At 43.4% G+C, this 23261-nt stretch overlaps 1 protein-coding gene across 2 annotated transcripts in view; it reads left to right on the top strand.

Annotated features, from left to right (window-relative positions):
- The first annotated feature begins 269 nt into the window (after nt 1-269).
- The window catches only part of Lats1 (large tumor suppressor kinase 1), a 34595-nt gene continuing 11603 nt past the window's right edge, over nt 270-23261 (top strand). The window contains exons 1-4 of one of the 2 annotated variants that reach the window (XM_036168546.1): nt 270-805; nt 9479-9960; nt 17663-17810; nt 21254-22767. In XM_036168546.1, coding sequence (XP_036024439.1) covers nt 9613-9960; nt 17663-17810; nt 21254-22767 — 2010 coding nt within the window. In that variant the 5' untranslated portion in view covers nt 270-805; nt 9479-9612. The remainder of the gene's footprint in view (nt 806-9478; nt 9961-17662; nt 17811-21253; nt 22768-23261) is intronic. The other variant, XM_036168545.1, reaches the window with a different exon arrangement.

Raw genomic sequence — 23261 nt, 5'->3', positions numbered from 1 at the left:
CTAGAGCCCCTATCTGGAGAGCCCATATCCCCGCAAAAGAGAAGAGTACACATTCTAAGACCAAAGTCAATGATGCATCCCAGACGGCAGATTCAATTTCATAAGAGAACTTCTGACACGGCCCCGTTACTCCATCTATGGCTACAACGACCTCTCCTGCGGATCCGAAGGACCGAGCTCTGCTAATCCGTAGGTCCAGTTTCAAGAAATACTCCATCTGGCTGACTCCAAAAACAGTCTCGGAGCGCCGCTCACCGCCCTTTCCTGGTGGAACCCACGCTCGCCGCGTCGCGCCCGAGCCACGTCTCGGAGCTTCGGAACCACAACGCGGTGGTACCGACTCCACTCTCCAGGCCACTGGAGCCCGCAGGCGACACTCACCCCGCCTCGGGGCAGCCGGCGAGCGGCCGTGCGGGAGACCACGAGCCCAGGGCCCTCGCTCCGGGCCCCAGCGGGGCGGCCTGAAGCCCCCAGTCCTCGGCCCCCGCGCAAGCGACGCCGGGAAATGCCCACATCCGGGAAACCCGCGGCTGACTGCGGCGGCGGCGGCGGCTACACGGAGTGGAAGGCAAAATGGCGGCGGCGGCGGCGACGGCCTGGTGCTGAGGGGACAGCCAGGTCCTCGCGACCCCGCGTCGGGCCGCGCTGGCCGGCCTCAGCTCTCCCGGCGTGTGTCCCCCGCCCTGCCCCTATCCCGAACCCCGAGCGACCCTCGGGGCTCCGGGGAAGGAAGGGCTCCGGCCCGCCGCGGCGCCGGGCCCTCGGGCCCGTGGCCGCTGTCCAGGAGCCCCGCTCTCTCCTGCAGGTAAGTCCGGAGCCGGCGCTGCGGGTGGGGCTCACTCCTCTCCGGAGCCCTCGGCGGCGGGGCGGTGGCCGTCGGGGCCCACGCCCATCCCCGCTGGCGGGGGTCCAGGGGCCGCTGTGGACCGGCGGGCTCAGCCGGCCGCGTCCGGGCCCCACTGGGCTGCTTGCGCTGACCTGAGCTGAGCCCTGCCCTGGGGAAGTGAAGGTTGGCCGCACCCGGCGCCGCGGGAAGAAGAGCCCGGGGCACTGAGGCCTCCCTCGGAGGTGCGAGTTAGGCTGGGAAGAGCTGGTTGAGGCCCGAGGCGATACTGTCCACCACCACCCCCTCGCCCCTCCCAGGTTTAGAGGACAGATAAGCGAAAGGTGGTGTTTTTTTTTTTTCTCGGAAGGTTGCACCGAACCGGCTCTACACTTCTTTTGCCTCGCAGCGGGCCGCGGGTCCGGGTATACCTGGAAGCCATCCTGGGACTCTCGCCAGCCCGCTGCAATGTGTTAGGTCACCGCTTAGTGGCCAAGGGGGTGGGAGAGACGGTGTCAAGTTAGTTGTGTGCTTGAGTATGGGAAACGAAGGCAAGACAATCGAGGGAAAAGAGAGCTCGGAGCGAAGAAAAGAATGACTCGCAGGTGACTTATCCCGACTTCGACTTCTGCAATTGAGAATTGTTTTCTAAGGGAACAAGGTTAAAATACTTGTCTACATCTGTAAATGTGACCTTTAAAATATGTGCATTCTCTAGAAGTTACATCCAAAAGTGCAGGCTCACACAATGTGGTATCGCCCAAAGTTTGGAAACTAGCCTGAAGGTCTGGCATCGTGAAGGCTGACAGACGTTTATGGATTATTTATTGAAGGTTATAATTTTCTTAAGACAGGGTCACAATATAAAGTACTTAATTGGCCTAGGACTCCATATGTAGATCAGGCTGACCTTGAACTCAAAAAGATCCTGCCTGCTTCTGGGATTAAAGTCTGTCATCATGACCCACGAATGTTCTAAATCTGCTTTTCTCCACGAGGAAAAAAAGGTATGGTTCATTGCTAAGATACCTTCAGTTTTCATTGTCTTAACTAAGTAGTCAGGTAGGTAAGTAATATGGGCCAGGTGTTTCCCTAAGGTTTTCAGTCAGAGAGGAGCCTTTGCCTTTCGCTTACAGGCTGTTATTGCAAGAACCTAGATCATGGCACAATCCGGGAAAGGCACTCTCTCTCTCTGCCTGATTATCCACTGAAAATGCCTTGACTCTTCAAAGAAAAAAAAAAAAAAAATCTCCCAATATCTTTCCTTATTTCCCTCATTGAAGTTTCTGTTTTTCATGCTAGTCTTTGTTGTTCTATATACAGATACTTTTGGAATGTTCCTATTCTGATTATTTAATTCCATTTACATGTGATATTTAGATTAGATGACTTTTCTACCCCACAAAAGTTTAATGATATTATAAAGTAGAAATGATCATTTTCAGAATCAGTATACAAATATGTGATTCTTTTCATATTTTTTCTCTGGTACTGAGCACTGTATGTATGTGCAGACTTATAGATGGGTGGTTATGAAGCCCTCTACCCCTACCCTCTTTTCTTTGAGACAGGATCTCACTAGGTTGCCTAGGTTTTTGCCACCACACTCAGCAGTTTTCACTTTTTTTTTGTTGTTGTTGTTGTTGTTGTTATTTGTCTTTGAGACTGGATCTCTGTAGCCCAGGCTGGCCTTGAATTTGCTATGGAGCTGAGGATGTCCTTGAATTTATGATCCTCCTGAGATTACAGTCATAACACCAAGCTTAGTTTTAGGTGGTGTTGGGTAACTAACCCTTGTCATTGTGCATGCCCAGCAGTGCTCTGCAAACCAACCTACCCCCCACGCTCCCCCCTGGTTTTCTGGTTTTCACGTTTGGTCACTAGTTAACTCTTTTCTTCTTCCTCCTCCTCCTCCTCTTCTAAGTATTCATGTGTGTGGGAATGTTTTGCCTGAATGTGTGTATGTGCACCATCTGTGCCTAGTGTCTGCTGAGATCAGGAGAGGATGTTGGATCCTCTGTAACTGGGGTTACAGACAATTATGGTCTGTCAATATGGATGCTAGGATTGGAACCCATGTCCTCAGGAAGATCGTCTAGTGCTCTTAGCCACTGAGCCATCTCCCTAGCCCTTTGATCAATTAATATCAGTGGATGGATGTGTCAGTAGAGCTCTATAAGCAGGAAGACTGTGCTGCTAAGAAACAATACATATTCTTATTCAACAAACATTTTAGGTGTTGTCTTTATAAACTTAATCCAGCCCAGGTTAACACTTGGATTGTTTTTGTTTGTTTCTGACACTGGTTCTTACTGTACAGCCCTGCCAGACCTGTAACTCACTATAGATTAGGCTGGCCTTGAATTCACAGAGATCCTCCTGCGTTGGCCTCTGGAGTGCTAGGATTAAAGGTGTAAGCCACTTTATCTGGCTTCAAGGTAAAGCTTTGAAATCTTACCGTGTATTTGTATCTGTTTTTTGTTCTTTATTGTTGTTTTTTTTCTAATAGACAAGACAATGCACTTTTGAAGAAGGTCCAATTTTTGTTTTGCTTTGTTTTCGAGACAGGGTTTCTCTGTGTAGCCCTGGCTGTCCTGGAACTCACTCTGTAGACCAAGCTGGCCTTGAACTCACAGTCACCTGCCTCTGCCTCCCAAGTGCTGGGATTCTCAGGGCATGTGCCACCACCACCCACCTCATTTTTTTTTTTTTTAATGGAAGTTTTGTTTTTTTCGATCTGAAGCACTTTAACTGTCCCTTCAAGCTTGAGTGTGATCTAGAAAGCTTAAAACATAGGTGTGATGAAAAGTGCCTTGGGCTAGGTTAGAGTATGTGTGATCCATTCTAGCAATACCTCCAGCTGACTACAAGATAACTTTATTGAGACTGGAGAGATGGCTCAGAGGTTAAGAATTTTAACTTCTCTTGCAGGGGTCCTGAGTTCAATTCCCAGCAACCACACATCAGCTCATAACCATCTATAATGAAATCTGATGCCCTCTTCTGGTATGCAGGCAAAAATATTGACAGAACACTGTATACATAATAAATTTTAAGACAATCTTATTCAGAACACTTTACTTCTAGATTTGTTTCTTTGTCCATTAAACAAATAAAGTCAAAACACCAAATCCTCTGTGAATCTGTGATGTAGGAAAAATAAGACTATAACAAGAACAGACATTATATTTGGAAAACGGTATCTTGTGCTCGGGGAGTAACAGGTTCTGGGAGAGTTTTTCTGTTAGGGGAGGCATGTGAATGAAGCCTTGGAAGCCTTGGAGTATAATTTCTAGAAGAAGTATGGCAGAGGCTCTCAAGAATACAAAAGAGAGAAAGAATGTTAAAGGAGAAAATCACCAAGTATGTTAGCTGAGAGCCAGTCGCTGGCTTTGTTAGACTGTGGGGTACACGTCTGGAGACTAGGTAAAGCGTGGACGTGGAAAGGTAAGGGTGAGACCCCCAACTTTCAGGACTCTCCTGTTGAAGGGGGCTGGCCAGGTGCTCGTTGACAATGGGTACTGAGCTTATTTACTGCTGGTAACAACCCTATGACATGGATCCAATATTTGCTTACATTTGAAGATGAAAAATAGGCACAGAGACTAAGTAGCTTGCCCAGGGTCACACAGCTAATCAGTTTAAAAGTTGAGAGTCTTGACTCACCTCAGGTGCATGAACAGGCTTTTTGGAGCCCATCCCTGTGGTGGGATACCTTGCTCAGCCTTGATACAATGGGGAGGGGCTAGGCTCTCCTCCAACTTGGTATGCCAGACTTTGTTGACGACCATGGGAGGCCTTACCCACTCTGAGGAATGGATGGGGGCAGAGTGGAGGGAGGTGAGGAGGCGGGAGAAAGGGAGGGAGGGGGAACTGGAATTGGTATGTAAAATGGGAAAGAAATTTTAGTAAATAAACATATTTAATAATAAAAAAAGTTGAGAGTCTGACTGGAGGCAGGGACAAGCAGATCTTTGAGTTTGAGATTAGCTGGTCAGCCAGCCAGGGCTCCAGAGACCCTGGAGTGGGGGTCAGAGAGGGCTAATCTTCCTCCTGGGCAGTGTGCTGCCAGAGGTTTTGCTTTAAAATTCTCCTTGACGATTATTGAGTTTTCACATGTCATAGTAATGAAGATTATTGAGACTTGATACAGCCTATGTTAACCATACTTGAAGGAGTTGTAAATTGGTGTACATTTCTGGAAGGTGAACTGATAGCATCAGAATTTAATCAGTTTTTTTTTTGTGGTATTATAGATCAAACTTGGGGTTTGGGGCATGCTAGGCAATTGCTCTACTATTGAGGTATATCCCCAGCACGGTGTCCTTATTTTACATATGTTTCTGGACCTTCCCAAAATAGGTTTTAACGAGTGAGCCCCTGGAGCCATTCCCCACACCAGGCCTCAAAGGCTTGAGGTCATTTCAAAACGCTGTCAGTTGTGCTTCTAAGCATGTCCATAGTGCCAGTAATTCTACTCTTGTTCAAAAACCCAAAGTCCCCTTGAGGCTCAAGGCAAGTTCATAATTGTGAGCTGCTGGAAATTAAAAAAGCAAATGATTTATTTCTAATTAATAGTGACCCAGAGTAAATCTGTTTCAAAAGGGAGGATTGGGAGCAAAGACCCCAAACTAAGCCCTGGCATCTGGGTCCGTGATAGCATAATGTTGAGTGCCCATGGGCCCAGACAGCCCTTTCACCGTAGCTCTGCTGTTTGCACATGGCCTATCTCTTGGCTAGCTTCATTTACTGATTTTGGCTTTCCTTGATATATGTTCCATGTTTCTGGCGTTTCCAACATCCTGGGATCCCAATTGGTAGTTTAGGTTTTCACCTCAACAATTTCTTGCACTGTTCTTGCAAGAACTTTGGCACTGCCACACATTGCCTGATATTCAGGCTTTCCTTTTAAAGTCCTGTAACTTGAATTCTCATTGATGCTGCAAAGGCCTCTACAAGCTCTACTCCCAGCTGGGCCCCTCCTGCACATGGGCCTGTGAATGACTGAGTGACTGAGCAGAGTGAAAGGAGTCTTAGAAACCAACTTTCTAAGCTGCTCCCTGAAAGCAGAGCACCCCAGAAGTGCTGTCTTCCTAATGGAAAATCAGATGAGCTTACTCTTTCATATGTTGAGCCTGTGATGGATGGAGTCTGGCCAGTATCTGAGATGCTCTCAAAGCGTCTTCCTTACTATCCTGATCCAAAGCAGTGATTTCTTTTTCTTTTAGAAATATTTTGTGTTTGGGTATTCTGCTTGTATGTATGTCTGTGTACCACTTGCATCCCTGTTGCTGGCAAAGGCCAGAAGTGGGTAGTGGATCCCCTGGAACTGGAGTTACAGATAGTGTGACCTGCCAGGTGGATGCTGGGAATTGAACCCTGGTCCTCTGAAGAGTGGTGCTCTTGACCACTGAGTCATCTATCCAGACCTGTGGTTTCTCTCTTTCTTTTTTTCCTTTCTTTCCTTCCTTCCCTCCCTCTCTCCCTCCCTTCCTTCCTTCTTTCCCTCCTTCCTTCCTTCTCTCCCTTTCTTTTCCTTTCCCCTTCCCTTCCCTTCCCCTTCCCTTCCCTTCACTTTCCCCTTCTCCCTCCTCCTCCCCTCCCCTTTCCTTTCCTTTCTTTTCCTTTCCTTTCCTTTCTCCTTTCCCCTTTCCTTTCCTTTCCTTTTTCCTTTCCTTTCCTTTCCTTTCCTTTCCTTTCTCCTTTCCCCTTTCCTTTCCTTTCTCCTTTCTTTTCCTTTCCTTTCCTTTCCTTTCCTTTCCTTTCCTTTCCTTTCCTTTCCTTTCCTTTCCTTTCCTCTTTCCTTTCCTTTCCTTTCCTTTCCTTTCCTTTCCTTTCCTTTTTCCTTTGACAAAGTTTCTTCGTGTAGGCTTGGTTATCCTATAACTCACTCTGTAGACCAGGCTGTAAAGGTGTGTGCCACCAGTCCCTAGCTCAGTGGTTTCCTTTTAATGCCAGCTCTCTCACAACTATACCATCCTTTGTCTAAAACTTTGAATATTTCCCTTTTCTGGCTAAACTGCCCATTTTTCAAATTTTCTCGTCTGCTTTTTCCTCCTGGTGTTCACAGTAAGTATGGTTAAGGCGGCCAGCAGTAACCAAGCCATAGTCTGAGTACCAGTGAAACTTTCTCCTTTAAGTTTATCTGTCACCTTTCAGTTCAGCTTAATGGAAATTCCTCAGGACATGTTCTTGGCCAGAGTGCAGCACGGTGACCTTTCCTTCAGTTCTCAGTAGAGTTCCTGTTCCGTTCTGAAGTCTCAGGAGCACAGCCTTTCCTGCTTGTGTTTCTCTTACTGTTTTGGTTTTACCCTCCCACCAGAATTGCCACTGAAGCTCTGTTCTAGAGGCATCATGCAGGAGCCTCTAGCCCACATCCCCAGAGTTTTTTAAATTCTTCCTATAAACCAATTCCATAGGTTTCTGAATCATTTGGTCAGAGCAATAACCTCCCTTCTTTGATACTAATTTTCTGTTTGATTAAAAAAAAATTTGGGCTGGAGAGATGGCTCAGAGGTTAAGAGCACCGACTGCTCTTCCAGAGGTCCTGAGTTCAATTCCCAGCACCCACATGGTGGCTCACAGCCATCTGTAATGAGATCTGGTGCCCTCTTCTGTATACGTAATAAATAAATCTTTAAAAAAATTTAAGAATACTTTAAATTTTCATACAAGTAGGCTTTTGTATGTATGTGCTTTACAGCCCAGGTGGAAAAAAACAGCTCATGGAATATAAAAACCCTTGGTTACTTACAAAGCATATATGCTTTTCCAACACAGAAAGTAAGACCTCAAGAGTGTTAGCTCCAAAGTGAGCCCCCATTGTGTTTAGTACAAGAGTCTTAAAGTCCCCTGAAGGGGTGATTGCCTGGAGGACCGCAGTATCAGGTTGATGTGAGAATCAGGCCTCAGTTCCATGTCCCAGCTCCAAAAATCTACCTACTATAGTGTTCTCAGAGGAAGAGTCAGACGCTATACTAATAAAGACAGATAGATACTATCTTAGCAAAAAGGCCAGAAGCGATTATAAGTAGACTTAAATGTTTTCATGTCATTTATTTATGTGTATGTGTGCATTTGCACATGCCATGACACGTGTGAAGGCTAGAGGACAACTTTGGGGATTGACTGTCTGATTGTACAGTGGATCCTAGGGATCGAACCCAGGTAATCAGCCTTGGCAACAAGCATCGTTACTTGCTGAAACATCTGGCTAGCCCCTCTCTTAGACTTTTGATCACTGTGACAAATTACTTCAGATAATTTAAGGTAGGAAAAACATATTATGGTTCATAGTTTTGGAGGTTGCGGGTGTGCATGACAGAACATCTCACATGACAGTAAGGAGGTCAGAAAGGGATCTGAGACAAAATATAGCCCCTTAAGGATGTACCTCCAGTGACCTACTTCCTTTAGTTAGGATGCACTTCCTGAAGTCTCTGGGACATGTCATATTCAAGCTATAACAATACTGCTTTTTAGTAACAAATAAGAGAATATTTATGGTTTAATTAAGAGTTTTCTGTCTTGCTCACATGTCCAGTGGCAGTCATGAGGATTCAATGTAGTGATTTAGAGACCCACTTTTCCTCCATGTTATAATCCCACTATTTCAAAGTGAGGCCTGTTAAAATCCTTGAAGCAAGGAATGCATCTGAATCTTTTTTTTTTTTTTTTTTTTGGTTTTTTAAGACAGGGTTTCTCTGTAGCTTTGGAGCCTGTCCTGCACTAGCTCTGTAGACCAGGCTGGCCTTGAACTCACAGAGATCCACCTGCCTCTGCCTCCCGAGTGCTGGGATTACAGACGTGCGCCACCACCGCCCGGCTGCATCTGAATCTTTAACTGCCTTAGCTCAAAACTGAGACATGGCTTCTGTTGGAGCTACCGGGGAAGACAGAAGGTAGTGCATGAATACAACCTCTGCTGCAATGCATTTATTACAAACAATCGAAGGGCCAGTGAAGTAGCTCTGTAGGTAAAGGCACTTACTGCAAACCTGATGGCCTGAGGTTTTGTTGTTCTTTTGTTTTCTTTTCTCTGTGTAGCCCTAACTGTCCTGGTACTTACTCTGTAGAGCAGCCTGGCCTTGTCTACATGCCAGAAATCTGCCTGCCTCTGTCTCTGAAGTGTTGGGATTACAGTCATGCGCCACCACTGCCTGGTTTGATGGTCTGAGTTTCATCTCTAGGATATAGATACCCTTATTCACATCCTGTAGTTTGGGGAGTAAACTCAAACAAGTTTGAATCTTCTGAAAAAGTCATATAAAACCTTTTAAAAGCACTGATACCCTTTCTTTTAAGTAAATCTTACATCAAAGTCTAATAATTTCCACGACTTAAAATTGGAGAGGGTTGCTTAAGGTTCACTTAGTAATCCTTTACATTTATATATGCTTTATATACTTATTAAAGCAGTCTTAAGATTTATTTATTTTTTGGTCACAAGTACTGCTAGTAAGAAATAATGTAAATCCACCTTAGAAACTAGGAAACTAGGTACAGAGAAGTGATTTGACCTTGACCTACAGTACTACTTGATGAAGTCTGAGCTTTAGCTGGGAGCTATCAACTCTGTGATAGCAGCAGAGGATTCCCCAGATACAAGCTGCTTTCTCAACCCCTGTAGCTTTACTTACCTACTTTCTTTTTTAGGTTAACCACTTCAATTGTAAAGGACTTTAACATTCCTGGGAACGTCCCCTCCTACCTTTGCTCAGAAGGAATCTCTTAGTCTGTGGGTTAGCTCCTGAAGAAGTGCTTCACGGGGGCCACATATAGATGCTTTCATGAAGAGGGGTGAAAAACCAGAAGGGTACAGACAGATGAGGCCTAAGACCTTTCCTGCCAGTAACTACCCTGGCAGCAGCCGACAGATGCTGCAGGAGATCCGAGAATCCCTTAGGAATTTATCTAAACCATCTGATGCTGCAAAGGCCGAGCATGACCTGAACAAGATGTCAACTGAAGATCCCAGGCAATTGAGAAACCCACCTAAATTTGGCACACACCATAAGGCCTTGCAAGAAATTCGAAACTCTCTGCTACCTTTCGCAAATGAAACGAGTTCTTCCCGGAGCCCTTCAGAAGTCAACCCACAGATGTTTCAGGATTTGCAGGCTGCTGGCTTTGATGAGGTAAGAATGTTTAAAGACAAAAAACCAACCAACCAACCAAATGGTTCTTCTTACCCTGTAAGGCAAACACCTTTCAGGAGAGCTCATACGGAAGTCTTCCTTTGAGAGGGCTCAACTGTGTATACAAATTTGTGTGATCCATTAACAAAGAATGCTGTTTACAATCCTACTGATTAATATAACAAAATAGTCATTTCTTTAGTTTCTTCTGCACTAGTCCTAAATCCTGGAATTTCTATAGGTGAGGTTGTGAAGCCAGAGTGGAGGTGCAGTTGAAGAAAGCCACAGGTGATGGTGGCAGGGGAGTAGTTTGAAATGTGAACATGGTGATCTCAGTTTTTGTTAGAAAAGTGATAGCTCCAAGGAAGCCTATGGAATCTAGATTCATTGTACAGAGAGAGAATTACAGTAACTAAGTAGTGGATCCATGTCACTCAGGCCCAGTTTTCAATTTTAGTTAAGGGTAACAAAGCCAAATCTTTTGGTTTTTGTTTGTTTGTTTGTTTGTTTTGAAAGGTTTCTCTGTGTCCTGGAACTCACTTTGTAGACCAGGATGGCCTTGAACTCACACAGATCCACCTTCCTCTGCCTCCCAACTACTGGGATTAAAGACATGTGCCACCACCACCTGACTACAAAGCCAAATATTTACTGTCTATTCCAGAGCTCCTGTGAGACCTTTTCATAATAGTTAATCACATTTTATTTAGATTATTTTTTTAACATTTATTTTTATTTTTATTTTATGTGCATTGGTGTTTTGCCTGCATGTGTGTCTGTGTGAGGGTGTTAGATTCCCTGGAACTGGAGTTACAGATAGTTGGGAGCTGTCATATGGGTGCTGAGCTATGTACAGCTGGAGATTTGGCTCACAGGTTAAGAGCACTGGCTGCACTACCAGAGGACCCAGGTTTGATTCCTAGTGCTCAATGGGCTCACAACCATCTATAAAACTCGAGTTCAAGGGGATTCTATACCCTTTTCTGGCCTCTTCAAGCACATGGTGCAGATACATACACAGAGCCAGATACTCACACACATAAAATAAATAAATTTTTAAAAATCAGTTGTGTAAAATGTAACTAATGGTGACTGATCAAGAGTCATAGCCAGGCATGGTGGCTCATGCTAACACTAGGAACACTGAGTTAGGATTTTAAGTTCTGGGATAGCTGTGGGCTCTTGCAAAATTAAAAAAATAAGTTATAAGCTGAGTGGTGGTGGTGCACATCTTTAATCCCAGCACTCAGGAGGCATAGGCAGACAGATCTCCATGAGTCTGAGGCCAATCTGGTCTACAAAGTGAGTTCCAGGACAGCAGCAACAACAACAAAGATACATACTTTTTATTTCAAAAAAGAAGAGTCAGGGAACAGTTACAGTCAGATCAAAACAAAACCAAGGTTGAGCAGTGTAGAAAAACAAAAAAGGGCTTAGCTTGTAGGATCCCAGATGGGCCTCTGGTCTCCTAGAGCCTTTGCTTTCGCACAGTGCCAAGCCTCAGCTCATCTCTGTCACTTTTTCATGCCTTCAAAACTAGTACTCCCTGGGAAATTCACACATTACCAACTTTGTCTGCGAGCATAAGGTAAAGCCTTGACCAACCCTCTCTACCACAACTTCTGTGTACTTACCCGAGGAAACACTGCCCAGAACATTTTACTTCAATGATGCTGCTCTCTCTCTCTCTCTTTTTTTTTTTAATGATTTGTCTTTATTTTATGTGCATTGTTGTTTTGGCTGCATGTATATCTGTGTGAGGGTGCCAGATTCCATGGAACTGGAGATACAAACAGTTGTGAGCCACCATGTGGGTGCCAGGAATTGAACCTGGATCCTCTGGAAGAACAGCCAGTGCTCTTAACCACTGAGCCATCTCTCCAGCCTGATGCTGGTCTCTTAATAACAGCTATTATTATTATTATTATCATTATTATTATTAGCCCCAGCATTATCTTCCAGGTTCCCACAGCAGTACATAAGCTCTGAATACTCAGTGGCTTTTCTCACCCAGAATTCCAGTCTTCCCACAGTCCTCCCCAGAACATGGTCAGGTCTTGTCACAGCAATATCTCACACACATGGTACCAATTTTCTGTTTTAGTTAGGGTTTCTTTTGCTGTGATAAAACACGACTCAAAGCAACTTGGGTGGAGGAAGCCAAGGCAGGAGCTCGGGCAGGAGCTGGAGCAGAAGCAGTGGAGTAGTGCTGCTCACTGCTGCTCACTGCTGCTCACTGACAACTTGCTTCTCGTAGCTTTCTCGGCCTGCTTTCTTCGAGCGCCCTGGACTTGTTGGAGGGTGTGAGCTCGGCCCTCTGGCGTCAGTCAAGGAAACACCCCACAGGCTTGCCACAGGCCTGCCTTCTGGTGGGAATAGTTTTTCCGTTGGGGACCCCCCTCTTCACAAGTGACTCACTCCAGCTTGTGTCGAGTTGACGTAAAACCAACCAGCACAGTTTAGGTGCCTGTTTCTGTTGCAGTTGTTGTTGTGTTTGTCTGTTCGTTTAGTTTTGTGTTTCTAGACAGGGTCTTGTTGTGAAGCTCAGGTTAGTGTGGAACTCTGTTTAGTCCAGCCTCACCTCAGGTTCGTCACTCAAGTGATGGGATTTCAGGTGTGTGCCATGATGCCCAATCTATTTCCCTCCCTCCCTCCCTCCCTCCCTCCCTCCCTCCCTCCCTCCCTCCTTTCCTTCCTTTTCTAAGAATGTTTCTGGTAACTATTGAATTAAAAGTTCAAATATTTCAATATTAATTTCTTGATAGGCATAAATGTTAAATAGTATTGATTTTATTTTGAGGACATAAATATATAATCACTAAAGTATTTTTTCTTACAAACATGAAAATGGGAGCATAATTATGTGACTTTTTTTGTTGTTGTTGTTTTTGTTTTTCAAGACAGGGTTTCTCTTTGTAGCTTTGGAGCCTGTCTTGGAACTTGCTTTGTAAACCAGGCTGGCCTCGAACTCACAGAGATCTGCCTGCCTTTACCTCCCAAGTGCTGGGATTAAAGGTGTGTACCACCACCGCCTGGCTGTGAGATTGGTTTTGTTGTTGTTTGTTTTTTAAATCACATTGCACTTGTATAAAAGGTGCAGATTTGAGTGTTCTCTTTTCACACTGGCACTAATACTCCATTTTAAGTACTGAGCACTATACTGACATTGTTATGTATGTGAATTCATTTATTCATTTATTTTGGTTTTTCGAGACAAGGTTGCTCTGTGTAGCTTTGGAACTAGTCCAGGAACTCGCTCTGTAGACCAGGCTGGCCTGCAACTCACAGCCATCTAGCTGCCTCTGCCTTGCTGAGTGCCAAGACTAAAGGCGTGCACCACCACTGCCCAGCTGTGTGAAAATCATTTAAACTGCAGCAATAGTTTATTTTGTTCGCTAGTGTAATGAAACTGGCTGTCGGGTGTATGCCTTGTGGTAGTAGAAGTGGGGTGACCAAGGGCATGCTAAGTTTACATCCAGTTTAAGGCTACCATGCGCTACTTGAGATCCTTTCACAAAAAAACAAAAGCCAGGGCTGGGGCTTAGCTCAGTGGTAGAGCGCTCGCCTAGCAAGCACAAGGCCCTGGGTTCAAGCCTCAGCTAAAAAAAAAAAAAAAAAAAAAAAAATCCAGGATAATAATCACCAAACAAAACCATAGGCTGAAATTCTAGAACATTAACAATATCGGAGTCCCACAATATTGGTGCCAGTTTTCTTGCCAGCTGATATTGGTACTACCATAATAGGATGGTTAAAAGCATAATTACAGTTTGTTTGATTTAACCAGTTTATAAATTAAACTTGCATTTAAAGTAAGAGTAATTTCTTTGTATCTCATTACAAATTTGCAAAATCTGACTGGCATAAAACATGACTACAGTATACCTTGTTTCAGTTGGAGAGTGAGTTTGGTTGCTCAGCCCATTTAATATCCAATAAAATTCAATTAAAGCTTTGAATATGATAGTGATTTGGGGCTGGAGAGATGGCTCAGTTAGAGAAGAGCTAGCTGCTCTTTCAGAGGATTTGGTTTCAATTTCCAGCACCTACATGGTCTTTCACAGTGGTCTGTAACTCCAGATCCAGGGGCTCTGACATCCTTTTCTGGTCTTTGTGGGTACCAGGCACATACTGGTGCATATACATACATTCAGGCAAAACACCTATACACAGAAAATAAATTAATAATTTTTTTAAAAGGACTGTTTCATTTTAAATCATTGTCATTGTCTCAGCCTCTTGAAAATGTCAACCTGGAACTCTCAGGAGTCCCTTGGGTTTTACTTGGTGGCAGTGTGCTGTAGTACAGGTACCACTTCTAATGCCTAGGCATCAATATGCAAGAAGGACCAGAACACAAATCAGGTAACAGATTTATATCAGAAACTCTTATTCTCCCTAAAGATCAGTAACTTACAAACCTGTAATCCTCATACCTTGGAAGGCTGAAATAGAATGATCACAAGTTCAGGGCCAGGCTACAGAATATGTTCACAGCTAACTTAGGCATCTTGTTTAAGCCTGACCCAAAAAGTTTTAAAGAAAGAAAGAAAGAAAGAAAAACTGAATTCCTGAACCCCAGTTCTTGTGAAGGATAGGCAAGAGGATTGCTGTGAGTTTGAGTTTGTAGCTGTTACTCTCAACTCACCCTAGAAAGAAAAGTAAAAAGAGGACTGGGGACACCTAGTGTTAAGATTGCTTGTCTAGCACGAATCGGGCTCTTGGTACAATTCCCAATAAGGAAGAAAAACTTGGTACCCTTTTCAAGAGAGATTGCTCTCAGGTGGGCAGCAAGTATCTACCACCTGGACTGAAGAGATAGATAGCTCAGAGGTTAAAAGCACTTGCTGCTCTTCCAGAGTTCAATTCCCAGCAACCACATGGTGGCTCACAACCATCTATAATGAGATCTGGGGCCCTCTTTGGCCTGCAGGTGTACATGCAAAGCACTCATGCACTCATATACATAAAATATAATACATAAATAATTCTTTTTAAAAAGTATCTACCACCTGTCTTTGGTTAGCTCAGATTCATTTCCAGCCAGTCTAAAAGGGAAAACCATCTATCAATAGTCTGTTCACCCAGTATCTTCTAATCTATTTTTTATTGTCACTTGAAATACTAAATATTTTAGGACAGGTAAGTAGCTGCCTCCCTCTTGAAAAGTGTACTTTTGTATGCCTCCTGAATGTTAGTGTGTACTTGATGTTCACAATGAATTTTAAAGAAATGCAGGAGGACTACCAGCATCTGAGCCCCAGGCATTGCACTCTGTGCTTTGCATGCTTTCTTCTTTAACTCTTAGGTCAGCCTATGAATCTGTCACACTCGAGGAGGTAGAGATTCCCAAGCATTAACTACTTAGAAAAGTCCTCACAATTCTGAAGGGGAGCTGCTGGTACTCAACTGTGGACCAGTCTGATTCCAAATATCATTGAGAGGTGGTTCTGTGGTCAAATGCACTAGCTGCTCTCCAGAGAACCCAGGTTTGATTCCCTGTACCCACATGGGGGCTCACAACCATCTATAACTCCAGTTCCAGGGGATCTGATACCCTCTTCTGCCCTCTGCAGGCTCTAGGCACACAGGCGGTGCACAGACACAAACACAATAAATATATATTTGTTTCAGCTAGTTTCTAACCTCCTAAAATTCTTCATCATATCTACTCTAAATATTTTTTCTATCATTTTTCCAGTATTTGTATATTTCCTGTAAATATACTACTTCAAAATGGAAACATAATTTTAAAAATTTGTTAGTTTATGTATATGGTTTTGCTTGCCCATATGCCTGGGTAGGCCAGAAGGGGGCATGGACTCCCTTGAGACTTGAGTTGAAGGCAACTGTTAGCCATCATGTGGGTACTTGGAGTCCAACCCTAATTCTCTGCAAGTCAATACTCTTAACCACTGAGCTGTGTCTCTAGCCAAACCTAACGATGTCTTATTTCATTCTCATTTATTTTGTGTGCATGTGTGTGCACAAGAATGCCAAGGTGAGTGTGTGGCAGTCAGAGGACAATTTAAAGGGGGCAGTTCTCACCTTTATGGAGGTGAGAGTCATCAGGTCATGAGGCTTGTCAGCAGGCACTTTTATCTACGGAGACAACTAGTCAGTCCCCACACCCTATTATTAGTGTCTTCTTAGTCATTGTTGGTAATAGCCCCATAAATCTCAAACTATTAAAGAAACAAAACAAACCTTCAAATCTTAGAAATGTTTTTTTAATATTTTCATCTTTATGTAGCACACCTGCTGCTTTCCTCTAGTATTACTTTTTTGGAGTAACAATATGGTGGTTTTGATTATTTTTCATTTTTACATAAACAAGGATTGTCTTATTTAAAAAAGTAATAAAAATACTGGACATGGGCCAGTGAAGGTAAGCAGATAAATGTGTTGCCATGCAGGCCTAGCAACTTGAATTCAATCCCTAGAACCCACATAAAAAAGAAAGGAGAGGGGCTGGAGAGATGGCTCAGTGGTTAAGAGCACTGGCTATTCTTCCAGAGAACCCGGGTTCAATTTCCAGCACCCACATGTCAGGTCACAACTGTCTCTGTAACTCCAGTTTCAGGGGATCTGACACCTTCACACCAGTGCACATGAAATAAATTTAAATAAATTATTAATTTCTTTAAAGAAAAATTAATCCACAAGGTTGTTCTCTGACCTCCACATGTATGTCACAGCACATGCCTGCCCTCATATCATGCACCTACCCAGACAACAATTAAAAAAAAATTGAAACTTTAAAACTCTGGAAGTGACTTTTGTATCATTAAAGTGTTTTATTAAGTACCTTTACCAGTATGTCTAATCAGTAAAGGAATTCCTTACTAGTTTTTATTCTCTTAAGAAGTTGCAACTTGGGGGCTGGAGAGATGGCTCAGAGGTTAAGAGCACTGGCTGCTTTTCTAGAAGTCCTGAGTTCAATACCCAGCAACCACATGGTGGCTCACAACCACCTGTAATGAGATCTGGCGCCCTCTTCTGGCCTGCAGTCATACATGCTGTATACATAATAAATAAATCTTTGGGTTGGGGATTTAGGATTTAGCTTAGTGGTAGAGCGCTTGCCTAGCAAGTGCAGGGCCCTGGGTTCGATCCTCAGCTATTAAAAAAAAAAAAAAAAAAAGTTGCATCTGCCAGGCATGGTGAAAGCCTTTAATCCTAGCACTCTTGCACAGGACCTTAGTAGTGTGATTCTCAGCACCTACACATCAAGTAGCTTACAACCACCTATAACTTCAGTTCCAAGGAATCCAGTTCCCTCTTCTAGCCTCAGAGGACACTTGCATTCATGTGTACAAATCCACATTCAGACACACATATACACACAATTTAAAATAATAAAGTAAAAACAAAATCTTTAACCAGGTGGTGGTGGTGTACACCTTTAATCCCAGTACTCAGGAGGCAGAGGCAGGCAGATCTATGAGTTCTAGGCCAGCCTGGTCTACATAGCAAGTTTTAGGCCAGTCAGAGTTACATAGTGAATTCCTGTCTTAAAGAAAGAAAGCTAAACATTCTTGTGCACACATGCACACAAAGTAAATGAGAATGAAAAAAACATCGTTAGGTTTGGGGTACTGTCTTTTATTCAAACTGGGAATTTCTCTTGTGCTTACTACTCTGTTCTTTCCTTCTGCTAATTATATTTATATTATGTTTCTTTGATAAAATTTCTTATCAGGACATGGTTATTCAAGCCCTTCAGAAAACTAATAACAGAAGCATAGAAGCAGCTGTTGAATTCATTAGTAAAATGAGTTACCAAGATCCTCGTCGAGAGCAGATGGCTGCAGCGGCTGCCAGACCTATTAATGCCAGCATGAAACCAGGTGATTCAGTGTGTGGGTTTTCTGTTTGTTTGTTTCTTGTCTCTTCTTTTACAGAATATTGTAAAACACCTGAATATGTCAAATCTTGGGTCTTAGAAATTGCTGACATTGCCAGGCATGGTGGTGTATTCCTGGTAATATCAACATTTGGGAGGTGGAGGCAGGCTAAAGAATTAGTAATTGAAAGTCAGCTTGAACTACAGAAGGCCTTGTCTCAAACAAAACAAAAAAACAGGGAGGGAGGCAGGGAGGGAGGGAGGGAGGAAGGAAGGAAGGAAGGAAGGGAAGGAAGGAAGGAAGGAAGGAAGGAAGGGTGATGGAGAGACAGACTGACAGGCACTTATGTTAGCATCTATATTAGTCAAGGTTCTCTAGAGGAGCAGAATTGAAAGGAATGAAAGGGGATTTATTTAAATTTTATTTTTATTTTATGTGTATGTGTACTGTGCATGTATGTATGTATGTATGTATGTGTACCACATGTATTCCTGGTGCCCAGTGAGGTCTAGACTCTGGCTGGGGCAGTTGTAAACCACCATATGGGGTACTGGGAACTGAACCCAGGTCCTCTGCCAGATCAGCAAGTACTCTTAACCCTTGAGCCATCTTTCTAATTCCCTGAGAATGGTATTTATTAATTAGGGTGGCTTTCAAGTCTGGCTAGTCCAACAATGACTGTCCGTCCTGATTGGAAGGCCAAGAATCCAGTAGTTGTTCAGTCCATATCTCTGTTGGAATCCTAAAGAAGTAGGTTCTAATAATAGCAAAGAATAGATGCCACAGAACAGATGAATTTGCCAGCAAAATTGAGGGCAAGCAGGCAAAAAGCAAAAGCTTCCATGTCCTCATATGTGAGCTGCCACCAAGAGGTGTGGCCCAGATTTAGGGTGAGTCTTCCCACCTCAGACGATCCCATCAAGAAAACCCCTCACAGGTGTGTGCAGCTGCTTGCATTTTAGTTGACAACCAAGATTAGCCATCATAGTGTCCCATAAAGGGAAGTTTCAAATCTCAAATTAGGATAATGGTATGTGGGAATTTCAGGCTATCCAGGGCAGAGGCAGGACTAGTGAAAGACAAGGCTGACTTGGGCTGCCTCGTAAGACCCTGTCTCAAAATGCAAAACAAAAAAATGTGAGTCTCTGGGTTCAGGCCCTAGTATTTGGGAGGAGAAAGAAGGGAAGAGGAGAGGAAGGGACTTACCAGGTAAGAAAGTCTAAATGTGCCCCCGTTGGTAGGAAGTACTGCAGGAGAGCTAGCTTTTTAAAAGGAATGGAAGCAAAACAGAACCCCAATTTGGGGCCCAGGTTTTTGTTTTGAAAAAAAAAAAAAAAAAAGAACAACAGCAACAAAACTTGATTTCTCCCGTAAAAATTTGTTGTTGTTGTTTTGGGATAAGGTCTCCAGCTAGAGAGATGGCTAGTGGTTAAGAATGTATACTATGAGGTGGAGGAATAAAAAAGAAATTAATGGGTTGGGGATTTAGCTCAGTGGTAGAGCGCTTGCCTGGCAAGCGCAAGGCCCTGGGTTCAATCCTCAGCTCAAAAAAAAAGAAAAGAAATGAACATGTTGAGTGTCTTAGTTAGGACTTACTGCTGTGAAGAGACACTATGACCATGGCAACTCTTAGAAAGAAAACATTTAATTTAGTTGGACTGGTTTACAGTGTCAGAGGTTTAATTCATTATTGTCATGGTGGGAAACATGGCAGGAAATGTGGCGTCACACAGGCAGACATGGTGCTGGAGAAGGAGCTAAGAGTTCTACATCTGGATCATCTGCAGGCAGAAGGAAAAGAGAGCCACTGGGCCTGGCTTGAGCTTCTGAAATTTCAAAGCCCCTCCCCAGTGATACACTTCCTCCAATGTGGTCACACCTACCCAGTAAGGCCACACGTCTTAATTCTTTCAAATAACGCCAGTTTTTATGAGCCAGTGGTGGCCATTTTCATTCAAACTACCATATCAAGATTTTTAAAAAAGAAAAAAGGACTGTGTACTGCTTTTGCAGAGGACCCAAGTTTGATTCCCAGCACCCATGTCAGGTGGCTCACAGCTCCAGCTCTAGTAGTTTTGATGCCTCTGACCTACAAGGGCGTCTCCATTCAGGTGCACAGACACATACGTGTAATTAAAAATAATAAAAGTAGCCAGGAGGTGGTAATGAACACCTGTAATCCCAGCACTCAGGAGGCAGAGACAGGCAGATCTCTGAGTTAGAGGGCAGCCTGGTCTACAGAATGAGTTCTAGGACAGCCAGGGCTATACAGAGAAACTCTGTCTCAAAAAATTAATAATAATAATAATAATAATAATAATAATAATAATAATAAAAAATTTTAAAGGTAAGATTAATATAAAAATGAAGTTAAAAATAAAAAAAAGAGACAAGGTCTCTGTAGCTTTGGCTAGCCTCAAACTTGGTATGTACATTATAAGTTGGATGTCTCGAAAACATTCATCCCTGCCTTCTCCTTCTCAAAAAAAAAAAAAGCGAGAGAACCAGCCGCCACCCCCCCCTCCCCAAGTTGTTTTCTGGCCTACACATGCATGCTATGGCACATGTACATACACAAAATTAATAAAAAGTAATAAACATGTTTTTCAGTTAAACCTCTTGCTGGAATTTTTTTTAAGATTATTTATTATGTATACAGCATGTATGACTGCAGGCCAGAAAAGGGCACCAGATCTCATTACAGATGGTTGTGAGCCACCATGTGGTTGCTGGGAATTGAACTCAGGACCTTTGAAAGAACAAGCAGTGCTCTTAACCTATGAGCCATCTCTCTATCCTCCTCTTGCTGGAATTTTATTCATAACCTTTGGGGCTAAATCAAGCTAACTAACATATGAACTGTCTCACTTGTTGGGGGAGGGTTTGATGGGAATACTTAAAATCTCCTTTCTTAGATCTGGGCAGGGTTGGTATATCCTTGTTTTCCCAGCACATGGAAGTCTAAAGCAGGAGGACCAAGAATTTGAGCCAGCCTAGGCTATATGACAAATAAAACCCTTAAAATAATTAGTCAGTTAATTGTTTGGTCAGTTCCCAAGAGTGTTTTGGGTTTTTATTATATTTATGTTATGAAAGTTTTACTTGCATGTATGTATGTGGACCCATGTATCTAGTTCCTGTGAAGTTCAAAAGACAGTATTGGATCCCCTAGAGGTGTAGTTATCATTGTGAGCTGCCCTGTGGGTGGTGATAACTGAACATAGGTCCTCTGTAAGTGCAGCGGGCACTTTTAACCACTGAGCCATCTCTCCAGGCCCAAGAATACATTGTTTTCAACTATAGTCAACATGTAACATTGATTTCTTGACCTACTCCTTTTTTACAATTCTTAAACTTGAGTATCACTTAGTAGTATCAATATTCTGAGATAAATTATTTTAAAATGATAGGTTAAAAAATGACTGTTTTCTCTTTTATAATCATAGGAAACGTGCAACAATCAATTAATCGAAAACAAAGCTGGAAAGGTTCTAAAGAGTCTTTAGTTCCTCAGAGACATGGCCCACCTCTAGGAGAAAATGTGGTCTATCGTTCTGAAAGCCCAAACTCACAGGCAGATGTAGGAAGACCCCTGTCTGGATCCGGCATTGCAGCATTTACTCAAGCTCACCCAAGCAATGGACAGAGAGTGAATCCCCCACCACCACCTCAAGTTAGAAGTGTTACTCCTCCACCACCTCCAAGAGGCCAGACTCCCCCTCCACGAGGCACAACTCCACCTCCCCCCTCATGGGAACCAAACTCTCAGACCAAGCGTTATTCTGGGAGCATGGAATATGTAATCTCCCGAATCTCTCCTGTTCCACCTGGAGCATGGCAGGAGGGCTACCCTCCAGCACCTCTTAACACTTCTCCCATGAATCCTCCTAACCAGGGACAGAGAGGCATTAATTCTGTTCCAGTTGGCAGACAACCAATCATCATGCAAAGTACTAACAAATTTAACTTTCCACCAGGGAGACCTGGAGTTCCAAATGGTGGTGGTCAGACCGATTTTATCATGCACCAGAATGTTGTCCCTGCTGGTGCTATGAATCGGCAGCCACCGCCTCCATACCCTCTCCCCTCAACTAATGGACAAAGCCCTTCTGCTTTACAGACAGGGGGATCTGCTGCTCCTCCATCCTATGCAAATGGAAATATTCCTCAGTCGATGATGGTGCCAAACAGGAACAGTCATAACATGGAGCTTTATAATATTAATGTACCTGGACTGCAAACAACTTGGCCCCAGTCATCTTCTGCCCCTGTCCAATCATCCCCAAGCAGTGGGCATGAAATTCCTGCATGGCAACCTAACATACCAGTGAGGTCAAATTCTTTTAATAACCCATTAGGAAGTAGACCAAGTCACTCTGCTAATTCTCAGCCTTCAGCCACTACAGTCACTGCGATCACACCAGCTCCTATTCAGCAGCCTGTGAAAAGCATGCGTGTCTTGAAACCAGAGCTGCAGACTGCTTTAGCCCCTACCCATCCTTCTTGGATGCCGCAGCCAATTCAGACTGTTCAGCCTACCCCTTTTCCTGAGGGTACAGCTTCAAATGTGCCTGTCATTCCACCTGTTGCTGAAGCTCCAAGCTATCAAGGTCCACCACCACCTTATCCAAAACATCTGCTACACCAGAACCCATCTGTCCCTCTGTATGAGTCAGTAAGTAGACCAGGCAAAGATGATCAGCCCAGCTTCCCCAAGGACGACGATGCTGAGAAAAGCTTGGAGAACGCTGATAGTGGGGATAAAGAAAAGAAACAGATTACAACTTCCCCCATCACTGTTAGGAGAAACAAGAAAGATGAAGAACGGAGAGAATCTCGTATTCAGAGTTATTCCCCTCAGGCATTTAAATTCTTCATGGAGCAGCACGTGGAAAATGTCCTGAAATCGCATCAGCAGCGTCTGCATCGGAAGAAACAGTTAGAAAATGAAATGATGCGGGTAAGAAGACTTGGAAAACATTTTCACACTTGATCTTCTCTTTCCTCGGCATTTTCAAATACTATGCTCCAGTGTTCTTGTAGAGAGATAGAATGTGGTGCCGAGAATCTGAGTAAACTTTGGGAAAATTCTTGATTGTAGCATTTCAGTGATTTGTTCAGCATTTCCTATAATAAAGTTCTTATGTAAATTTAAGATACATTATTTACAGTATATTGGATATGGAAATTAAAATAAGTTAATTTCTAGGTTTTATACATTATTTTACAACATACAGAAGTCAACTAGAAATATCTGGGTTTTCAGTACACATAAAAATCATTGCTGCTTAGCCAAGAATTTGATGTTTATTCTTTTTTTTAATTATTATGAGGTACATTTTTTTAAAGATTTATTTATTTATTATGCATGCAGAAGAGGGCGCCAGACCTCATTACAGATAGTTGTGAGCCACCATGTGGTTGCTGGGAATTGAACTCAGGACCTCTGGAAGA

The sequence above is a fragment of the Onychomys torridus genome, chromosome 19 (assembly GCF_903995425.1).
Source record: "Onychomys torridus chromosome 19, mOncTor1.1, whole genome shotgun sequence".
In the NCBI taxonomy this organism is placed as follows: Eukaryota; Metazoa; Chordata; class Mammalia; order Rodentia; family Cricetidae; genus Onychomys; species Onychomys torridus.
The sequence above is the reverse complement of the archived record's forward strand: the minus strand, read 5'-3'. Positions and strand labels throughout refer to the sequence as shown.